Source organism: Terrapene carolina, unplaced genomic scaffold (assembly GCF_002925995.2).
Source record: "Terrapene carolina triunguis isolate 2854851 unplaced genomic scaffold, T_m_triunguis-2.0 Scaffold113, whole genome shotgun sequence".
In the NCBI taxonomy this organism is placed as follows: domain Eukaryota; kingdom Metazoa; phylum Chordata; order Testudines; family Emydidae; genus Terrapene; species Terrapene triunguis.
The window spans coordinates 19,890,560-19,914,628 of NW_020664464.1; the positions used below are offsets into that span (position 1 = coordinate 19,890,560).

At 41.1% G+C, this 24,069-nt stretch overlaps 1 protein-coding gene across 1 annotated transcript in view; it reads left to right on the top strand.

Moving 5' to 3' along the window:
- Positions 1–9,186: 9,186 nt before the first annotated feature.
- Positions 9,187–24,069, top strand: part of DAPK1 (death associated protein kinase 1) — a 126,344-nt gene continuing 111,461 nt past the window's right edge. Inside the window, exons 1-2 of the mRNA XM_026652341.1 lie at positions 9,187–9,247; positions 10,041–10,211. Coding sequence (XP_026508126.1) covers positions 10,150–10,211 — 62 coding nt within the window. The 5' untranslated portion in view covers positions 9,187–9,247; positions 10,041–10,149. The remainder of the gene's footprint in view (positions 9,248–10,040; positions 10,212–24,069) is intronic.

Below are 24,069 nucleotides of genomic sequence, written 5' to 3' on the forward strand. Positions count from 1 at the left end.
GGCTCTGAGCCACATTCCTATGTATGAGGAATTGACATCATCTTGAGAGGTCACATCTTGCTACTGACTTTAATATAACTAATTATGACATGGCTGACAGGTGGTAGGTGAGATAAATAAAAAGATACATTTAGACGTTTATAAACTTTGCATAAATCTTTTAAGTTAGCCATTTTCTATTGCCTTGCCTTATTTGTAGCCATCTCAGTATAACAACCAAATGCTTTTTTTTAAACCAGTATTTTAGGTTGATTATTGAATAAAATACTGGGAACTGGATTTCTCCAGTCTGCCACTTTCATTCTGCATCACTTACATGAGTCCAACTCCAGTGAAAAAACTTAGCACAGATACAATACAAGTAAGGCATCAAGCAATTAAAAAAATTAATTGTGATTAATCGCACGATTAATCGTGCTCTTAAACAATAGAATACCATTTATTTAAATATTTTTGGATGTTTTCTACATTTTCCAATATATTGATTTCAGTTACATCACAGAACACAAAGTGTCCAGTGCTCACTTTATATTATTTTTTATTACAAATATTTTCACAGTAAAAAACAAAAGAAATAGTATTTTTCAATTCATCTAATACAAGTACTGTAGTACAATCTCTTTATCATGAAAGCTGAATTTACAAATGTAGAATTATGTATAAAAATATAACTATATTCAAAAATAAAACAATGTAAAACTTTAGAGCCTACCAGTCCACTCAATCCTACTTCAGCCAATCGCTCAGACAAACAAGTCTGGTTACAATTTGCAGGAGATAATGCTGTCCGCTTCTTGTTTACAATGTCACCTGAAAGTGAGAACAGGCATTCGCATGGCACAGTTATAGCCGGCATCACAAGATATTTACGTGCCAGATGCACTAAAGATTCATATGTCCCTTCAGGCTTCAACCACCATTCCAGAGGACATGCATCCATGCTGATGATGGGTTTTGCTCAATAACGATCCAAAGCAAAGTGGACTGACATATGTTCATTTTCATCATCTGAGTCAGATGCCACCAACAGGTTGATTTTCTTTTTTTTTTGGTGGTTCAAGTTCTGTAATTTCCGCATCTGAATGTTGCTCTTTTAAGACTTCTGAAAGCATGCTCCACACCCTGTCCTGATCAGATTTTGGAAGACACTTTAGATTCTGAAACCTTGGGTTGAGTGCTGTAGCTATTTTTAGAAATCTCACATTGGTACCTTCTTTGCGTTTTGTAAAATCTGCTGTGAAAGCGTTCTTAAAATGAACAACATGTGTTGGATCATCATCCGAGACTGCTATAACATGAAATATATGGCAGAATGTGGGTAAAACAGAACAGGACACATACAATTTTTCCCCAAGGAGTTCAGTCACAAATGTAATTAACGCACTATTTTTTTAACGAGCGTCGTCAGCATAGAAGCATATCCTCTGGAATGGTGGCTGAAGCATGAAGGGGCATACGGATGTTTAGCATATCTGGCACATAAATACCTTGCAATGCCAGCTACAAAAGTGCCATGTGAATGTCTGTTCTCACTTTCAGGTGACATTAAGCAAGCAGCAGTATCTCCCGTAAATGTAAACAAACTTGTCTTAGCGATTGGCTGAACAAGAAGTAGGACTGAGTGGACTTGTAGGCTCTAAAGTTTTATATTGTTTTGTTTTTGAGTGCAGTTATGTAACAAAAAAAATCCACGTTTGTAAGTTACACTTTCACAATAAAGAGATTGCACTACAGTACTTGTATGAGGTGAATTGAAAAATACTATTTCTTTTATCATTTTTACAGTGCAAATATTTATAATAAAAAATAATAATATAGGGAGCACTGTACACTTTGTATTCTGTGGTTGTAATAGAAATCAATATACTTGAAAATGTAGAAAGACACCCAAAAATATTTAATACATTTCAATTGGTATTCTATTGTTTAACAGTGTGATTAATCGCGATTAATTTTTTTGAATTAAACGCATAAGTTAACTGCGACTAATTGACAGCCCTGAATAAAAGATCTGTCTTCTGAAGATACAGATCTTCTCCTCTTTGTCAGCAGCTTCATTTTCCCCTTCTCTGGCCTGTGTGATGTACTCAGTATAGTTCCTGATGGAGAGGTATCCTGATCACAAAAGCCATCAGCACAACTGGATTCCTTGTGTCTCAGAAGAAATGCTATGGTTTGAATGGATGTGGATGATAAATGAGTTTCTGGATGTTAAAGCAGCCTCTTCGGGTCAGAGTTGCCAATGCTGTACATGTTGCATGGACAGATAGATAACTTCATTCTAGCACCTTTGAGAAGCACTACGTTCGTTTCTTAAATAATAAATTAAACAGTCATGAAAAGTCTCTGAATCAGCACGAAGAGCCTGATTAAACTCCCATTAAAGTTAATGATTTCTGTTGACTTCAATGAGAGCAAGATCAGGCCTTGAGAAAATAAAGGTGGACTGTACATAATGGGAAAATATTTTTAAGATTATGTTAACCATAAACGCCAATCTATGAAAAATGTTGAATAATGTTTTATATAGTAAAATGCACTCACGAGAAAAAAATAGTCCAACTAATAATCTTTACATTAATTAACAAGAAATGAATATTGTTTACAATCATAATTAAGGAAGACATTCTAATTGGATGACAGACAGTCAGAAGCGTAAACTTGAAGAGATTTATTCTGCAACAGTAAAATTTATGTGCCTATTTGCCTATTTTATGCAGAACTGTGTGTGTAAATTGTACATAAATGTTACTGAAGATAGCTATAAATCACTTGAGAGGTAGAGATAATGGAACTTTTAGGTCACCAAACAATGCCAGAAGATATAGAGACTTTAACTGAGATTGAATTCTCTGTAATATTTAAGCAAAAGAATACTAACCCCTCCTTCTAGCAAATAAATTCCTGAACCACCTGACATGGTGAACAGACAGATACAAATCAATATAAAAATATTTCGTTACAGATATTGGGCCAGCATCTCCTCTCACTTACACCAGTTTTACACTAGTGTAATTCCATTGATTTCACTATAATTACTTCAGATTTTAACCTGTGTAAGTGAGAGGATAATCAGGCCCACATGTATTACTACACTAGTTGTAATGGAATAAACAAAAAATATACACTGAGGTGAAATTCTGGCCCCATTGAAGTTTTTGCTATTGACTTTGCTGGGATCAGAATTTCACCCAATGTGATATTAAATCAATTCGGAAGTAAAACCAACCGGTATAGTAATTATTGACTCGATTAATCTTGCATAATTTAAATGTGTATTTCTGACAAATTACATGTGCAGTCCAATCCTAGTCTCACTGAAATCAATGGGCGCTTCTGTATTATGGTGATTGGGTCACATGATTATCTAGAAAGACAAACTGCTACAGAGAGACAGTCAATGGAAGCACGATTTACCCCCCAAATGCAACTATTATTTGTTATGAAATGGGGAAAGTTTTTGATATTTCACTCTTCTGTTTTTCATGTGGTTCCAGATATTGACCTGGAGAAATGCTGTAGCTCCCAGTGCATCTCTGCTCTTATTCAAGTCAATTGCAAACTTATATTGGTTATGTTTCAGCAGTGAAATTGCTTTGAATCTGCACCTCTACCAGAGGCAGATCTATGGCTGTATATTTATTCAGAGATTTATTTGCCATTCTGAGTACAAAGATCCCACCAGAATAGATCCTGGCAGCTGAGTCTCTTCCACACACAGCACTTAGATATGTTTACAGTAAAAACAAGAAGTTTATTTAACAAAAAGAGATTTGAGAAGAAGCAAGTAGAGTTAATGAAAACAAACGGTTACAGTTAAAATAAAATCAAAATACACTCTGGAGCCTAAATGAGACAAGACATTCCCCTGTCTCATAACGATTAGCTCACCCAAAGTTTCTCTGCCAGCATCAAAGTGCCAGACCAGCTGTGATTCTCCATTCATAAGACAAGCCAGTGGGCAGCTTGTCCCCTCGGTGAAGAATGCAAGGTGAGTCCCTGTACCTATGTTCAAAAATCCATTGTCTTCACTTGCAAACAGGGTCCCTCCTGCTGGTTTATTTCTTCTTGTAAATGTCCTCTCTTGAAGATTCCATAATCTCTCATTAGCATTCGGCTCAGACTGTCCATTGTGAACCATACAATACTGAATTAGCATATAGCCAGACAGGTAGATTAGTGTCTCCTGCCTGCAAGAAACTTGCTTATCACCTTCTAGTGACCAATCCTAAATCACACACCTTAAGAATATATATATATTCCTTACATCTTATCTGTACATACATTTTGCAATGATTATGAGGACCAGGGTCACACAGGCTTTCAGTAGAGACTTTACATGACACTCATTGGCGAACAATATGTAGATACCAGACTAAAGAGATCCCTGTCCCCTTATGCACTTGTGCCCACTGCCAGTTGGCATCAAGAGGTCCCTGTAACATATACAAAGATCAGGATTTCCATAAAAATTTATATATCACAGGAATTATTGTTTACCTTAATGCACAGGTATTTCAAGCAAGCAGCCTTCCTCTCTCACTCTACTGATGCCAATGTCTTGACTCTCTTCCCACTTATAGAATCATAGATTATCAGGGTTGGAAGGGACCTCAGGAGGTCATCTAGTCCAATCCCCTGCTCAAAGCAGGACCAATCCCAGACAGATTTTTGCCCCAGATCCCTAAATGGCCTCCTCAAGGACTGAACTCACAACCCTGGGTTTAGCAGGCCAATGCGCAAATCACTGAGCTATCCCTCCCCCCCCCAATGTTGGTGTAAGTCAGGAATAATTCAATTGAAATCAATAGAGTCAAAGGCCCTGATTCTCATTCCCTACATCTTGCGGAGTCATTCATTTACAACAAAGCAAACTGGTCTTAAATCGCTACTAGACAAGAATGTTAGCATTTCACACCGGCTTTTCACAGGTGTAAATATCTACACCAGGAACACAGCAATGGACAGTCAGACCCATAGTGCTGTTTAACTGGTATAAGTTACAAAAGAAGTGGACCTTATATATTTAGAGTAGTGCTTCTATCTGCATGCTGTTAAGAAGTTGCATGCTTCACCCCAGAAGTAATTACATTTCAGTGGTGGTTGCAGTCATCCTTTCATTTAAATACAACTAGTTTATATTTGTGAAATGCTTTGGGATCCAGGGCACCATTATAAAGGTATTATTGTTTGTATCAATTTATTTATTGTTCTATGCTGCTCTTTTCTAGGCCTGTGTAGCAGTAGAAATTAAACTTTTGTTGCCATATTACCATACAAGACTGGGCCAATAGCAGAGCTCTTTGGTCAAATCAGTGTTGCTGGCTGGACCTACTGACTTGTCTGTTTTTTTAAGCAATTCTGAAGCTTTCACCTGTAAACAAAGCTGATCCCTCCAACCACCATAATAATTTCTCATCTGGCACTCCATTAAAAATACTTAGCAGGACACAATCAACTTAAAAACCACAATTCTCTCTCCAAAACTTTTACCTACCATTGTTACAATAAACACCTAAGGTTACTATAACTGAGAGATTATGGTGGGGAGGGGAGGGTGTTTTCTCTTTTTCAGTTTGTTTGTTTTGAGTATTTGACAACATTTTGCATACAGTCAATGTCACTGATCCTAAGGCCCTGATTCAGCAATAAGTATCAAAGGAATTACTCATGTTTTGCTGAATCAGGGCCTTATTCCGTTTCTGTTTTTGGTGTATGCTTTTCACATAGCAAAAAAAGGAGAAAAAATAAAAAGAAAATGAGATTGTAAACCACATTGACAGGAGTATTATGTGACAAGTGTAGTACCCCAAACGACTTTTAAATGTTTGTCATTTAACTGACTAAATTTCAAGTTGATGTTGTCCCTTTTTACCAAATACATCCCAAACAAGTAAAAATGGGGTTTTATAACAAAAAAAAGTTTCAGCATTAACACTTGCAATAATTCATACAAAATACCATTTTTACTTTTTGTATGTATCTTTCTATTAGCTCAGGACCACATTTGTCTGCTGTGGTAGAAAACGCAGAAGGAGCAGAAACATATGTTTAATTATTTTTTCATAAGTGTTGTGGGTTGGGTGTACTTTAAAAGTACATTCCAGTTCTAGAGATATTGCTGGCTCTAATGATATTCCCCATTGTAAGCATCAAGAATATCTCTAAAACAGCAATGAACTTTTTAAAAGTTTGACTGTATGTACTAAAACTCCACCAGAGAGGTCCTTTGGGGCCATCTGCCTGTCCCAAGTCAGGATAAAGGAGGAGGGTTGGGCGTGGGGCTAGCAACTCCACCCCGTAAAAAATCAACCTGCTAACCTGTCACATACTTTCATCAGACATCCATACCACTGAGCCAAAATAATACTTACCCATCTTTGAAATTGGCGGATGCAATAGAGGCATCGTAGGGTGGACATTGTGTGTTCCACTTTGTGCCAGATGCTGTATGATTTTTACTACTGATGCATTGGCCAACAATAGAGATAACAGAGACTTTTAGCCTGGAAAAAGAAGGGTCTTCAACTTGAAGACGCATGACGCTGGGTGGTGAAAGTCGTGAGGAAGCCACTAAGCCGATTACCCTTCTTGCAACCAGGAGGATTACCATCGGTACATAGAACGTGAGGACCATGTACGAGTCAAGAAAGACAGCGCAGGTCGCAGCAGAGATGAGGAGCAACAACTTGACCCTACTAGGCATTAGCGAGACAAGATGGACGCAAGCTGGACAAAGACGATTGTTGACAGGAGAGCTGTTGTTGTATTCCGGACATTCTCCAGATCCGCTGGCCAGACACCATCAGCAACATCTACCTCTTGGAGAGGACCCGTCAACTTCCAGCAGAGGAAGAAATTAGAAGGAGAAGGTGGGGTTGGATAGGACACACACTACGCAAGCAGCCAACCAACATCACTAGACAGGCATTGCGGTGGAACCCCCAAGGCAAGCGGAAAAGAGGCCGTCCAAGAAACACCTGGCGACGCGACCTTCAGGCTGATAGCATAAAAATGGGCTATACCTGGAACCAGCTAGAGCAAATGGCCCAGGATAAAGGACTCTGGAGATCTGTGGTTGGCGGCCCATACCCCGACTGGGCTGACGGGCATGAGTGAGTGAGTGAGTGTATGTACTAAATCATAGGATCCACCGGGAGGGGAGGTGCAGCAAAACATAGAAGTCAAGAGTTTGAACATTCATTACAGAGAGATGAAAGCCATAGATGATGTGCTGGAGATTAAGTGCAGTACTGTGCTCCTTCACAGTTGGTTACAATATATTAGGAATCCTCAGCATACATTTCTGAGCTCTTTTCTGTCTGAAAAGTCCACACCCTTCCACTCTTTGGCAAGGGCCCTGTATGATTTGAAACTGAGGGATCCATTCAATTATATTATCTCCATTTGGACAATGAGGTCAGTTGTGGCACAGAGAGTTTAAATACTTGCCCAAAGTCACACAGTAACTGACTGGTAAAGTCGAAATCCAGGTCTCCTACTCTCAACACCCATTTATAGTATAAGTAGGCCAGGTTGCCTCAGGTGCTAAATTAAGTATGTGTACAGACACATGACTGTGTTGAACTTTTCTTCACCTTTGATGAGCACTTCTTTTTCTGAGAGTTCTGATAGTTCAGAGGGAAGTTATAAGCGGTTTTGTTACTCAGAGTCATATGTTCCCTGGGGGTTGTACACCAGGGGTTGTGCAGGAAATGGTAGCAACTTGTACTGATGAATTTGACTCAAAAGTTTCAGCTGTGGGTAAACTTCTTGCCTGGCATGATGCCATGCCAATTTACTACTGAAAAATAGACACCAAAATTTCCAAAACAGAAAACTTGGCAATGGTGTGTGTAAATAGGGGGAGAGTTGAGGAAAATCAAATACAGTATGTGAGGCCCTGCAAACCCAATTAAATATATTACAGGGGAAAAATGCTAGTTACTACTGCATGATGGTCACATACTTTCATCAGACATCCACACCACTGAGCCAAAATAATACTTACCCATCTTTGAAATTGGCGGATGCAGTAGAGGCATCGTAGGGTGGACACTGTGTGTTCCACTTTGTGCCAGATGCTGTATGATTTTTATTACTGATGCATTGGCTCTGAGTATTTTGGACACAGCCCTGCAGAAAGGGTGCTGTAGAGTCACACCACTACTGCAGGTACAATTTACAAAGAGAGATTGTGCCTCGGGAACTGTAATCTTGCCTGTGGCTGCTCTTTTTGTGTATGGGGGATGTGTACTAATATAGGGCACTTGTGTGTACCAGCCCCATTCTGTGGGGTGGTGCAGGGGAGAGTCCTGCATGGCTCTGCCTCATCGCCATCTCCTTTGGGGTGATAACTTTTACAGGGACAGTAGAAGGTGAGCAATCCTTGCAGATAGGCTGCTGTTTTGATTAGCCATTGTGTGGACCATGCAAAGGGGTGGGGGTGGGGGTATAGGAGGAGAAGACTCCTTAGGTCCCTGCTCCCTCATTGTGCCCATGCAAGGGCTGCTCATCACCTGGCTCTCAGGAGGGTCAACAACTTGCCCTGCCATCACGGTCACTCCACAGTCCCATACACCCTGTGGCTCGGATGCAGGTTGAAATGCTTTGAGGACTAAGTGGGGAAGGGGGTTTCTGGGGTTTGGGAGGAAGGCAAGTGGATCTGCGAGAGGTTCTCTCTTCCAGTGGGCCAGAGAAGGCAGGAGACAGGGAGAACTTCTCTATGGGGTTTCTGTACCTGCCCCATAGAAGCTGATTCGAAGGGCAGCCCCGCCACTGAATTAAAGAGGAGAGTTAACAGCCACCGCCGAGCACGGGGAGCCGAGTCTCGCTTCAATCGCCCCGGGATTCCACAGTCCTCTTTGGGGGTCCTTTCTGCTCCACAGTCCCACCCGTATCTCATCCTAGCGGGCTGCGGCGCAAGGAACCTGCTCTACCGCGCTATTGCCTCCCCAGCGCCCGGCTCCCGTCCGGGAGTCAGGGCCCCAGAGCCGGCGCCTCCCGCACCTTGGCCGTGCACCTGTGAGCGAGCAGCGGTCCCGCCCCACAGCCGGGGCAGGCCGCGGCCAGAAGGGGAGGAGAAGGCGGCGGAAGGGGGGTGGCGGGTGGTTTCTCATTGGCCGCGCTGCGGAGCCCCGCTCCCCAGCCCTGCGCTGCTCCCTTGTGCGCTGCTCCAACGAACGCCGGGCAGCGGGGAGGTCGGCGCCGCGTCCCAGTTCCTGCCGGCGAGCCCCCGGCAGCGGCAGTGAGTGGCGCTGGGGGAGGCGGGCGGGTTCTCCCGGCGCTGCGGGCTCTGCGGCCGCGTCCCCTCCCCCTGCCGCACCACGATTGGGCTGGGAGGGGGGCTCCCCCCTCGGGCAGCTCTGCTGGCTGCGCGGTGCGGAAAGGCCGAGGCTCCTGCCGCTAGACGCAAGAGGCGTTGTCCCCCGCCCGGGAATCAGGTGCGTTGGAGGCTCGCGGGGATGCCCGGAGTCCCTGCCGCCTGGGCGGGTTCGCCCCTCGCCTTTGCTAGCTTGGCGTGTACGGAGGCGCGGTAGCCCCGGCGGCTCCGCCTGGCAGCACGTCCTCGTTGGCCGGGTAACGGAGGGGGAGTCACTGAGGAATGTGGCGGCCGTGCGGCGGGGAAGTGCCTGCCCGGGAGCAGCTGGGTGCCGCGGCGGGAGAAGGCGCAGGGGAGGAAGGAGCGGGGAGAAGCAGAGGGTAGAGCCGAGGAGGCTGCCGGCTGCATTGCTCCTCCTGGCTCCTGCCCATGTGCCCGCCGCACAGCCGGGGCTTAGGAGGCGCGGTTCGTAGGTTTCCTTCTTCAGCTCCGCACCGGGGGAGTGTGGGAGAGGGCGCGGGGCTTGGCCCCTTCTGGTTTGCGCGGAGCAGAGCGAGGGATTCAGGGCCACACGCGCTTTGTGATTAATCCCTTAAATCCCCGTGGGGATTTCTGTGTAACCTTAGCTGGGAGATTTGCTACTGTCAGTCTGTGTGTGTGATATGCACCACCCGCCCTCTTACAAACCCAGGCGCTCACCTACCTCTCCCCTCTCCAGGGCGCACAGTAGTGCATGAAGTGTCATTGGATACTACAGAGATGTGGTGATGAGCTGGAAGGAAAAAGTGCTGAAGTCGGCTGGGTTTTTCTGAAGGGTGACAGCTATCATGACTGTCTTCAGGCAGGAGAACCTGGATGATTACTATGAGACTGGAGAAGAACTTGGCAGGTACAGTAGATGCTGAAAGAATGTACAGTGTGTTTGTGAATGACTATCAAGCTGGCCAATAGCCATCATAAATTGTTAAAGGAATCTCGTGATTAATATCCCTATTAATAGTATTATAATATTGGGGGGGGCTTGTGTGTGAGGCTTAGTCCTAGCTTTTTAGCTACGTCACTCAGGCTGTGAAAAATGTTGTGCCTTGTGCAATGTAGTTAGGTCAGCCTAACCCCCTATGTAGACTTGACTAGATCAACAGAAGAATTTTTCCATTTACCTAGCTTGGGCTTTTGGAGAGGTGGTTTACCCACAATGACAGAAAAACCCCTTCCATCAATGTGGGAAGTGTCTACACTATTGCGCTACGGTGGCACAGCTGCAGAGCCATAGGTGTGCCACTGTAGTGGCTGTAGGGTAGACATACCCTGAGTGTGAATACAGTAAAATGAGGTGATCATACAACATAGGTTAAGGGACTCCAAATGGTACTGGTAGTACTTCCATGTCATATAGAAATTCATTATTATGGACTAAAGCAAAATGTATTGACCTAGGTCTAGAGAATGCATGCAGATTTAATTTCTTGTTCCTATACATAGTCATGTTGTACCTTCTTATTTCCTTTAAGATACCAGTGTGTTCTAGTAGGTGTAATTCAAATAAGGAATGTGACTTTAAACAATCATATGTTGCTGTCTTAAATAATTCAAACTAATAGGAATTTAGAACTTGATAATTGCTAATTTAATAACTTCTAACTTCATATTTATCTATCTAACAGTCTGTATGTATATGTGTGAGATTTTAAATAGGGATCTCAAATAATTTTGTGTTGTGCTTTGACTTATGTTAGTCAAACAGGTAACTTAAATTGCAATATATTGTTTGTATATAGAGAGAAATACACTTTGCATTTTAGAAGCTCTGTACATCTGTCATGTGATCTTTAATTATTTTACTAAAATCAAAATGGTACTCTGCATATAAAGATATGGGAGAATCCATCTAATTTTTTTAACTGTTCTCTGTTTAATGAAGATTCAAGGCATATGTGTTTAATTATTCTGTTCCAAGTGAAAGAAAAGTCAGATCAGGAGACTTATAGTAGTTAAGAGCTGTAGGTTTAACACTGTCTATATAAAGCCTATTTGTTGAATGCTACTAAATGCACAGCTTCTGCCACAGCTTTTTGATAGCAAGCCCAAACCGTTGGCTAGTGTTTGTAGTGTTCTTTGACTTTTAAGAGCCTTCAGTTTAATGTTAAATGAAGTCAGTTGTGTGTGGGTTCTTTTTGTGTTTTGTCTTTTGTGAACTGCAGGATTTTTTTTTTTAAACAGTTTGTTGTCAATGGCCCAGTGAATCTGGAGTAAATATTGTATAATTTTAGTATCAAAATATTAACAATTTAAATGTAAATTTTGCAAGGGGCATAACTTAACCTGGTTATGTCAATGTGAATACATATGTACTCTGTATGCACAAACAAACATGTTCACAGTTAGATAGTGCTAACAAATTTTGAAAAGTATATTGAACCTCATGCTGCAGGATTTAAGCCAATCTCTAACTATTAGGGACCAGGATGAAACCTAATCTGTGAGGGAAATGATCCCACAGCTGCTTACTGGGGGATACACCTTCCTCAGAAGCATCTAATGCTGGCCACTAGATTGGCTACTGAACTAGATTAGACCTTGGGTCTGATCCAGGCTGGCAATTCTAGTGTTCCTAACATCAGCCTTTTTCTTATGGCACTTCGGTAGAAAATACAGGGAACTCCTTTTAAGGTAACTTTTAGCTAGATCATCTTATCTAGTTTAAAACCTTCCTGCATTGTCACAGACAGCAGACACACATTAATTCAATTTTTGCATAAAGTTCTTCCCCCCCCCATATATATATATATATAGAAGCAAGTATTTAAAAAGAACAAATCTCTTTAATTCATTCTATTGTGTGCACAAGAGCTTGGCCATATTACGTTAATAGAAATACCTTTTACGTTAAAAGGCATAAAATGTTCTTTTATGTGAGGCTAAACCGTGCACTTCTGATAAGTTAAGTGTGTGTGGTCTAAATATTATGTGTGGCCTGAATTAAGTCACTTGACTTGATTCCTGTGGTTTTTGGCAAGAACATGTGAAGTATTCTGGCATTGAGCTGTAACCATCAGGGCTAGTAAAAATAAGACATTAATGGGTGTAGCATGGACTAGTTTAATTTATAAACTTCACATATTGGAATTTACATAGTCACAGTAAATGTTAAACACCACAATAAAACCTTTGGAGCTCCTAGATTTCTATCGGGTTTTTGTTGTAAAGGTTTTTCAGGGACAAAGCAAGGTCTAACCTCCAATCAAGGGAAGTTTTATGGTCCAGGTAAATATGCAGTTCTCCTTGCATTTACTTTAAAGGGAAACTCTGAGCATAAAATCTGGTCCCAAATACAGATTATTTTGTACAAAATGTAAGACAAAGATAATATTTCTAGGACTTTTTTTAATTCCCAGGGAAATTATTGTATTTTAAAATGAACTTTCCTTACTGTACTTGGAAACCAAACATTGCAGCTTGAGTATCTAAAAGTGAAACTAACTTTCTTTCTTTTTTTTTTCAAGCAGAGAGAAATGCAAAATGTTAATATCATGCTTTTTAAAAAAAAGCAGTTATTAAGATGCTACTAATTAGGTACTTGAATTTGTTTACAAAATAATTTGGACATTGTCCATTTTTAACCTCATGCTACCATTTTTATCTACTTTTCAGCTATGTATTGCATACTGCCACTAACTTTTCTGTATGTAAATGATCATTTAGCATTCAGTCTACCTGCATTCATACTTTAAGAATTAGAGGATTACATTTTTAAAAACTAAATTTGAGGGTAACATAAACTAAATGCAATAAAACAGGGCAGGTTGAAGGAACATCATCCGGTGTTAGGACTTATATTCAAAAACTTCAACTATATTTGTTTACATTAAAACATACTTATGGTCAAAATAGACTAGAATGTTTTGTGGTAGAGGGTATAAAAGCACTGCAGCACTTTTGTTTAATAAGAAAATACATTTATTATTTAGATGGGCCAAAATAAGAATTGATTATCCAATACTTTGTCCTCACCATCACCTCCTAGAGACCCAGATCTATACTACTTTCAGAGTTGCCAACTCTTCTGTCTTTTTAATCATGAGTCTCTAGATTGTTGGTATTTCTGCTTATAACGCTGGTTTCTGGAGTTATGTGAGAATCTCAGTGTTTTTTTTGTTTTTTTTTTAAATAAGATTTCAGCCTCATGGTTGCAAATAAAAGCTTGCAAATGTGAATCAAAAACGAGAAGGCAAATAGGAACGACCCCATTTTTATTATTTTTAAACCAATATGACTGGGGCTTGACTCATAGTTTTTTAACACTGGGGGTTGGCAGTGCTGGAGGCTGTAGTCTTGCAAAAAGCCACCCCATTTCTCCCCTTATTTAGAGGTAGTGTGTGTGGCAGTCACAAATAAGATAGGTGAATGAATGCACTCTAGTTCAAATGGAATATGGTGTGCTTATTTATATGGATCATAAAGTACCTCTAACACCTTTTGAGAAGGCACTGTATAGACGCTCTGAGGTTCATTGAATGAGTTTGAAATTAAGGACTCTTTCAGTGTTCTATTTTTACTTGTAAAATACTTTGATTCTTCCTTTTTATCAGATAGTTATTGTCAGAAGTATTACAAAATAAAAATCGTGTTACTATTTTAAAGAGGAAGATCCATTAAAAATGTATTGCTAAATGCATTGCATAAGTTAAACCTCCTTTATTAGTTTCAATTTAAAACCATCTTGGCTTGTCATAAAATCCATAGATGTTTTAAGCTAATGTAAGGAATAGCAATATGCCTGGCGGAAGAAACACTTCTTAGTTTGTTTACTACTGACCACAGTGCCTTTACCCAAGAATAGTAAACTTGCTTCATCAGCCTACTGGTGTATTTTTATCCTGGGGGGGGGAGGGGAAATGCAAATAAAGGACCCCAGAAGTATTGATACTTATGGGGTCCCCTGTAATTGTCTCAGTTGTACATGATTTATTCCTGTGCGTGTTAGCTAATCTGGTATTATCCTAAGCGTGTGTACATGTACAACAATCTTGGGAGAGGTCCAGATCAATTGTTGTTTTTATCAGAAATTTCTATTAAAAAAACTCTGCTCTCAATTGTTGCAAATGTTGCATTACTTAGACAAAAGTTTTTTCTGTAATACAAATTTAAGTAAGCTTGCTTATGACATCTGTATAAGGGATAAGCAACATAGTAATCAATCATCTAACCATGACATTTCATAAGGCTGATGCAGATTCAGTTCTGGCCAGGATGCAGATTATTGTGAAAGAGCAACAAATTTACTGAAGCTTTTCTGTTCGTTTAAATTCTGCCTGCAGTTGCAAGCTGTGTGACCATGCATTTTAAATACTCTTCTGTAGTGTCTTTACTTTTATCCAGTTCCAATGCTTTTGTTGGTGTATGAGTTTGCCAAATTATTGCGTGCTTACTATGAGATTATTTTTTTTAATACTGCCGATCAAACTTTAATAATGGACTTATCAAAATTGTTTGCCTCCATAAATATAGGCTTGTCTTTGTTGATGGAAGTTGTTTCAATAGCAGAGGTATTGCTTAACTAATTATAGTGACAATTTACCGAAACAAGAGTACAGCTATAGCTATATCCCTATTTACCTAAATTGGGTGTGATTTGATGCATTGTCCTATAATGACTTTTTCTGAAATCCCCCAAAAAACGACACTATGTCTGCACTACAGCTTATGTCGGCATAACTTATGTCACTCAGGGTATGTCTACAGTACCCGCCGGATCGGCAGGTAACAATCCATCTATCGGGGATCGATTTATCGCATGTAGTGTAAATCCGCGGTCGCTCTCCCGTCGACTGCTGAACTCCAGCTCGGCGAGAGGTGGAAGCAAAGTCGACAGGGGAGCAGCGGCCGTCGATCCCACGCTGTGAGGACACAAAGTAAGTGATTCTAAGTTGATCTAAGATACGTCGACTTCAGCTGCGCTATTCTCGTAGCTGAAGTTGAGTATCTTAGATCGATCCCCCCCAGTGTAGACCAGGCTTCAGGTGTGACCACCCTCCCCCGAGCGACATAAGTTACACTGATATAAGCGCCAGTGTGGACAGTGCTATGTCAGCGGGAGAGGTGGTTTTATTATGCCAATGGGAGAGCTCTCTCCCGTCATTATAGAGCATCTTCGCCACACGCACTCTGCAGCACTGTATGTGTAGACAAGCCCTTAGATCAGGGGTCGGCAACCTATGGCACGCATCCCAAAGATGGCACGCGAGCCGATTTTTTTTTTTTTTTAATGGCACGCTGCTGCCTGCTGGGGTTCCGCTCAGCCCGCTGCCGAACCCCAGCAGCGGGCTGAGCCAGACCCTGGCAGGCAGCAGCATGCCATTAAAAATCCTGCCCAACCCAGCCCGCTCTTCTCCGCCTACCGCTCTCTCTGGCAGAGGCAGGGGGCAGAAGCAAGTTTGCTCCTACTGGCTGCTGCTGTACAGCAGGCTCCGCCGGCAGCCAAGCTTCCCCCTCCCCTGCCTCTTCCCCCAGCGTGCTGCGTGGAGCCCCGCCTCCCTGCTGCCTATGGCCCTTGCGAGGGAGGGGAGAAGAGCAAGCCCAGCACCCTCGCTGCTCAGACCGGTAAGGAGGCGGGGAAGGGGGGTAGGAGCGGGGCCTTGGGGAAGGGGGGTAGGAGCAGCCCCCTGCCGTGAGCCGCTTGGCACCCCAGCTCCCTGCATCCCCCCCAGGACCTCATCCCTGACTCCTGCACCCTCCACACATACCCAGCCCCCCCACACACCCCTGCTCTGACTCCTGCACTCCCCACACATACCCAGCGCCCCACACCCCATGCCCTGACTCTTGCACCCCCCACCCTGAGCACCAGGTTGGCAGCGGGCTGAGTGGGGCCGGCGGCTGGGACCCCAGCTGGCAAGGGGCCGGCAGCCAGAACCCCAGACCGGCCCGCTGCTGGTCTGGGGTGCCAGCCCCGCTCAGCCCGCCGCCGGTCTGGGGTTCTGGCTGCCGGCCCCTTGCCATCTGGGGTCCCAGCCGCCGGCTCTGCTCAGCCCGCTGCCAACCTGGGGTTCTGGCTGCCGGCCCCCTGCCAGCCGGGGTTCCGGCCGCAGGCCCCGCTCAGCCCGCTGCCAGCCTAGGTGAACGGAACCCCAGGCTGGCAGTGGGCTGAGCAGGCCAGCGGCTTAAGATCAGCATTTTAATTTAATTTTAAATTAAGCTGCTTAAACATTTTGAAAACCTTGTTTACTTTACATACAACAGTAGTTTAGTTAGTCTATATATAGACTTATAGAGTGAGACCTTCTAAAAAACGTTAAAATGTATTACCAGCACGTGAAACCTTAAATTAAAGTGAATAAATGAAGACTCGGCACACCACTTCTGAAAGGTTGCCGACCCCTGCCTTAGATTGTTACAATGTCACTTCTTTTTCTAGATTAGAGAGAGAAACTGCATTGGTATTGCAATATGTTTAAAAAAAAAAAAAACTGACAAAATAACTTAAATAAGATTTATTTCATAAGACTTTATAGTTGTCAAACACGAATTTGTGAATACTCCTTGTGCATGAAGGCTTTTTTTATCCCAATAATTTTTAAAATAAAACAAATATTTTAAAAAAAGTAATAGGATTAAAGTTATAAAGTAGCAGGTGCCTAATAAGCATCTACTAGGAAATGCCTCCCCCGCCCCCCTGGTAAGGTAAATAAAATATACTTTATTTAAAAGTAACTGCCTTGTGTTACACTTGGGGGAGGGGGGGAAGACTGGAGAAAAACAGTGTGTCATTCTATTAATTTAATGTACAAACCAAAAATTCTTGGCTGGTCAGAAAAAAGAAATACTTCAGTTTTAAAACTCCCAAGAAGGTATGGGTGTGATTCAGATATGTGCTGAGTGTCTGCCCGTCTCATTGACGTCAGTTAGATTTGTCTGTCCTTGGTGTGTCTGAAAATCAGGCTATATGTGCTCATTGGTTCATGAAATGAGGAGGAATCACCGCTGACTGTTGCTATTTTTAATTTACCCAAGATGTCTGATAATTCATCAGTGACTATAGTGAAGTTTATCTATAACCTTATCTTCAGTCTGCTACATGATGAAAGAGAAAACAAGTAGTTGTCTATTTATCGTGGTGTTTTGTTTGCACATCTGGACCTTGTCTACACTAGAACTTACTTCAGTATAACCATATCCCTATGTGAATAATCCACACCCCTGAGCGATGTAAGTTATACCGAGCTAAGCGGTGGTGTAGACAGCACTCTCCCATCGACATAGCTACTGCCTCTCGTGGTGTAATTAAACTGACGGCTTAGAGCATCGTAGCCAGAAGCGCTACAGTGGCGCAGCTGCATCAGTGCAGTGTGCCACTGTAGCACTATTAGTGTAGAGGTAGCCTAAGAAGACACTATTTTATCTCTTTGTATTCAGTAATGTGAGCAAATAGTCTTTCTGGAGACCGTGTGAAAACAAATTTTTGTTGTGATGTTAGTTTGCTTGTTACAAGTAGGCAAATATCTCCTTTCGTGATACATGCTTTGTGCAAATCTTCAAAAATATTCCTCTCTAAAAATGCAAAGAATGTCCATCTCCTGAGTATCGACTTATAGTAACTATATTGCATTCTCTTATTCGGAACATGGTGAAAGGATATTTGAACAGATTAAGCTTTGCTAACAAATAGAGTTTGACCTTCAGTGATGGTTTTGAGAATTGGAAACTCTTCTTAACAGGTTGATGTACAGAAACTGTGCAGGCAATGTCACTTATTTTCCCTCTAGAAATTTGTAACATCTGATATTCCTTTGAGAAATTTACTTCTTCCCTTCAAAGCTGTCAGGTTTATCTTAATTGCATAGTAATAGTACTAGCTCAAAATTGTTGTGCCAAAGGGATTTTTTAAAATATTTAGTTATAATGTAACTGTGATCTAGATTAAAAAGCAGAAATGTGAGAGATGATGTAGGAAGGCTACAAGATAACATTACATATAAAGTCAGAAATTTTTAAGGTTGGTACATACGTATGCATAACTTTTAATACGTAACCAGAGAGAGGCTACAAAAAGATTATACTGCAGGAGAACTCAGAAGGGTAATTTCTCATAGCTAAAAATTTAAATGTGGCCAAAATGGTTAAATCCAGAAGTCACAGAATATGTCTATATATGCAAGTAATAGGGGAAAAAATGTCTTGTAAGCATCTTAGTAGTACTTACATAACCTAAACATCAGTAGAATGCTCTATTTCTGTGGGATAATTCTTGTTGTAATACAACTGTTGTCTGCTAGTACTGTTGTATTACCTTAAATTGAATGATATCTGGGAATTCTAAGAAAGAAGTCTATAAATACTTTAGCAATGAAATAGGTGTTAATTATAGCAAGAGGTTTTAGCTTTGCTTTAGCTAGTCTGAAGGTTCTAAACTCAAGTTACAGCCTAGACCCTTTCAGATGTTTTTGTATACAAATATTGTTCACATAATCAACCTTCTGAGAAGGTGTCATCACTCAGAAGAAATGTTAAACTGCTCTATATTGTGCCCATCTTCTGTGGGTGAGCAAGTGAAAGACCCGCTCCACCGGCTATCGATTGGGCCCTGTAGTTTTGTGAGTGGGAGTGGGGAGGAAATCTCTGTATAATCTTGAGATCATGGTGGCAAGGGAAAAGGGAATAGAAAGAGTCCTTTGTGTGTTACCGTCCCCATCCCTCTGAGCTGTGTCTTGAAATGGATTTTTCTTCAAAAGTGAATAATAAACTGTGTAGTGGATGTCAGCTGTTGATATCTGAATTAGACTGTCAACATAAGTACTACTGGTTGATAATCTGTTGCCTTATAAAATGTGTTGATGTGTAGCTACGTGAAAGGCACAAGAGGTGCAGAGGGTTTTCAGAAATAATTGCTTGGTGGTGCTGTTTAGTTTATTTCCCACAGAAGAAAAAAAATCTGCTTTATTGGTCTGTTATTATGCAGTGTAATTAAAACCACAGCATACTGCTTATTCTACCACTTCATTTTAAATATGTGAACCTTTGCAAATTTAAACTTTTCAGGGAGCGGATAACAATGTCTTTGAATTATTTTTCTTGGTTTGGCTCCATGAAGTACAATCAGTGCAGGAACTGGTGTGTTAGTAACGCACTGGCACTTTCATTAATTTGTGTTTTTAAGGATCCATATCTCTCCTTGCAGATGCTCAAGGATGTAATTTCTTTTGCTTATGCAGCACATACTGAACAGATTTTTTTCTGGCTTGGTTAGGCATCCAAGCAAGCTTGCAAAAACTGTGTATGCTGCTAGTGAGGGATGTGAATTCAGGCAGTTCTTCTCTTATGAGGGAAGGAGAAACTGGAAACAGTTACACGGAAACTCTCTCGAATTGCAGTCAGGATTAGATTATGGGTTTGCCATATGGTGCAATATGTTAGTTTTTACTTATCACCTGTTTATAAGTGGGGGAGGGCTAAGAAGAGGGTGGCAGAAGAAATATAAATATTACAGTCTTAAGGCCAGTCATGTTCTTTTGCTTATCTTCATTGTGCATGTAGATCCATTGATTTCCCTGGGGCTATTTATGTGAATAAGGCGAGCAGAATTTAGTCCTTGCAGCGCAGGTTTTATTGCACGCTAGAACCTGCAGCCTGGCCCTGCACCCCACCACCAATAGGGACTCCATGGAAGGGAAGAGGATGCTGTTCTTCAACAGAGAGAGCCTCCAATCCCATATCAGCCAAATGGGCTGGCTTTGGTTTTGTTTTGTTGGCTGGTTGAACTTACTTGTTACCTGTATGTGTTTTCCCCCCCGTTGGTCAATGTTATGTGGTTGGGAGCCTAATTAATTGTTAAGGTGCCTAGAGCTCTTGTGTGCATGTTTATTGTTTAAATCTAAATAAATATTTTCTAAAGTGTGCTAAACATGGTTCAAACCTGAAGAGCTTACAGTCTAAAGGCTAGGACCTGAAACGCTTAGGCCTGTGGGTAATGTGACTTGTGTAGAGGCACTGAACTCAATGAACAACTGTTTGCAGGAGAAAGGCCTTAGAAGGAAAATGTTTGCTTCAGGCAATAGTATTCAATTTGCGAGAGCAACAAGAATTGCTAATTTAACCTTTAACTAAAAAATATACTGTAAATGACAGGATAAAACCCAGTTCTTAAATTTAGGACTGTCCTGGGTTTCATTTAATCAGTGCATAAGGTCTGGTTGTACACTTCCCCTGCTTAAACAAATAGGGTTTGTGACACAGGGATAGTTTCATTTAAGGAACTTAATTTTGCTATTACCTCAATAGGATAATATCCCATTCTGTTTTGACGTCAGTTGCAGCCATGTTGTTTCACCCAATTTAGTGAAGTTGTTGTGTCTGACTTCATACTGACTTCATTACTGGAGATGAGTTCTTGGTTTTTGTTTTTTTTCCTAATTGCTATGGTGATGGAGTCGAATACCAAATCCTAAGCTTGAAACCATTTCTTTTTAAATAGCTATTTTAATGCTTATCAAAAGCACTTAATTTGAGCATCATGACACCTGCTGGAGGCAGGAATGTGTGGCTGCCAAATCGCCACTGCACCATATCCCCTCCTCACTTTTTTTACACAAGCACACGCACAGTGGACATGTTGGAATGGCGGTTAATACTGCTTCTTGGAGCCTTAACTCCCATAGTATGGCAGTATATTCCTGGACATGTCTTGCATTTCATCCCTCCCTGGGAGTTAGGCCATCCATACAGATTTGCTATGGGGATGGAACAGGGCCGCCCGGCGGGGGGGGCAAGTGGGGCAATTTCCCCCGGGCCCCGCAGGGGCCCCAACGAGAATATAGTGTTCTGTAGTATTGCAACTTTTTTTATGGAAGGGGCCCCCGAAATTGCTTTGCCCCAGGCCCCCTGAATCCTCTTGGCAGCCCTGTGATGGAATGGAGTTTCCTGCAGGCTCCCAGGAACGAGAGAGCATACCAAGGGAAGGCAACTCTCCGTTGCAGCTTTCTGGGCTTTTCTCTGCTGTTCTTCTGTGTTTCTCTCCATGCATCACAGCAAATGGAAGTATAGGGAGCTGTATCATTATATTTCTTTATGCATGTAGTGCACTAGTTGCTGTTGTGTTAACAGAGTAGCTAAACCATTCCAAAACAGCATGTATAAAGATGATGTTTTTCTTCCTCCTCATTCCTATCTCTTTAGAAGTGTAGTATTCACATCGCTTTCCGTGCCAATGATGAGTAAGTTGGTGTTCACTCCTGGCCAAAGCGACCGTGTCTGCCTGCTGTCCTAAGTAAATTGTGTGAATGTTTTGGTGGTTGTGGCCAATTGGAGACCATATAAAAGAAGTGCTCTGAAATGACAGATACAATCTGAGTGTGGGGTTAGCTCTGGATACTCAGAGCCATGACTGAACAGTCTGAGTATGTTTTCCAGGTCAGAGCAGCTGGAGGATAGCTAGACAAGGATTCCTTCATGTGGGGATTGGGGAGTAATTAAGGGTAAACAAAAAAATCCCAAACTGGTCATATTCATCTGTCAATGAGCATTCTGTAAATAAAGACCTAATGAGTGGAAGAGCCAGACAATTAGTTGGCTGTAATTAACAGCTCATAAATACATAACTTATGCAGGGAAGTTGCTAATATAGTAGGCATTCAGTGTGGTATTTGTGACAAATTGACTATGCCTTGTTTGCAATTTTTTTTATGTTCCATATAGGTGATTTGTTTAAACCAAGAACAAAATATCTCTGAGAGCAAAACGTTTTCTGTTTCTTGCAGTGGGTTTTGTAAATTGTGTTAGTTGGTCAATTTGTTCTTGCATTTAGCATCATAAGTAAGTGTTTGGAAAAAATACACTTACCGACTGATTACTTAGTAAGAGAGAAGTTTTCCATGGAGGAAAAAATGGGCCTAAGCCATCATTTTCTGCTCAGTATAAAAAACTTTTACTGTGGATCATAGTTTTCAGTGCTGCCCCAGGGTTGTGAATAGCAGCTATGTCTTGTTCGTTCTGCAAGTAGTGCAAAACTATCTCATCAGTTTCACTCTGCTACTGTTTGGGAAAGCTATGAGCAGTAAGCACACAAACCTCTGCACACCCATCTTTCACATCCACCTCTGGCTGGCGGGTCTAGTCTTCTGGCTAATAAGTGACTGGTAAATTATTCAAGCTCTGTCATAAGTATTCATTCATTTTCCAGAATTTTTGAAGATTGACATAAAAATTTCTTAGAGAGTAATCTTAAGGAGACTCATCTTTAACCAAATTATTGTAACTTTTAATGGAGTCTCTTGACAGCATTAATGTACAACAAAAATAAAATTCAAACCTGGTATAAACTGCACTTGTGTTTTTGGTGTCTGTCCCCATGAAATGTGGAAACTCCAAAAGTGCTGTATAATCACTACACGTATATTTATTACCATCCAACCAACCAGTAGATCCCAGGCTATCTATCTTTCTTTCTTTCTTTTTTTCTTAAAAGGTTGGTGGGGGTGTGATTTGGAGAGGGTGGAATAAGAGATAAGCTGCTCCTTTGTCTGCTTCATTGTCCTGAAGTAGTGGGCAGTCCGAGAGTTATATAATAAGTGACCTGGTGCCCTAAATAGAATCCTCCTCCCCAGGTCATGGATCCAACAGCCATTCCAGAACTGATCCACTTCTGGACCCATTGTTATAAAAGTGACTTTTTGAGGGAGATTCTTCAAGTACTCTTTCTTTATGAAGTTAGAGACAGCATACTTACTGTGCCATTGCTTCCCTTTTCCAAAAACAAAACATCTTAAAAGGGGTGTAACAAATCTTCACCACAAGTTCCTGGTTGTGCCACTGTCTTCTGTTTTGAGTCAGATATGCTTCATGTGCATTTCCTCCCCCCCCCCCCACGCACTTTTTTGTTAACGTGACACTTAAAACATTCAAAAAGGGAAACATTTCTATGGGATGTGAAGTGCTAATTTCTTCAAAATATGATATATAATACAGAATACACACTTAGTAGATTGATGTGAACAAAGCACTCCTTGAACAACAGTTTAAAGATTAAGGTTCAAATATACCACCTTATCTTTCTCTTTGCGTGGTGCATTGCTTTCTTCAATTATGTGATGACGTACTATAGCCCTGATCCTGCAAACACTTACACACACGCTTCATTTTACTGCTTTGAGTAGTAGTAATAATAGTGCCTAGCTGTTACATAGTGCTTTTAATTTTGGGACTATTCAAAGTAGTAAAATGAAGTGTGTGTGTAAGTGTTTGCAGATTTGGGGCCCATTTCCCTAATATAAATTTTTTTTCTACACCCATAACTTTGTAAGAATGACAAATATTACATACTTACTTTAAATTCATTATCTGAATGGTATCTAGAAGACAAAACTTCTCATACATGGTTATAATACAGCATGTACTGCTTTTTTAATTTTTTCATCACATATTTACTAAGGGCCAGATCCAAAGCTCTTTGAAATTGATGGAACAGATAAGCAGGATGTTTTCTCTTTTTTACACCAAGATGGTACATCTCTTAAAGTATGGTATTTCAATATGTTAGAAACGTTTTTTGAGGAAATAAGTATAGAATGTTAACAGTGTAGGTAGTCTGATATTTCATGTTGTTTTTTGTTGTATACGTGTAAATCTTATTTCTGTTTCATGTGAGCTATCCCAAAACTGTATTAATAAAGTTTAAACATTACTCTTACCAATTATTAGATGTATTTACTTTACAGTATTTATTTTTAACTTCACAAGTTAAACCTCTTAAATTGCTT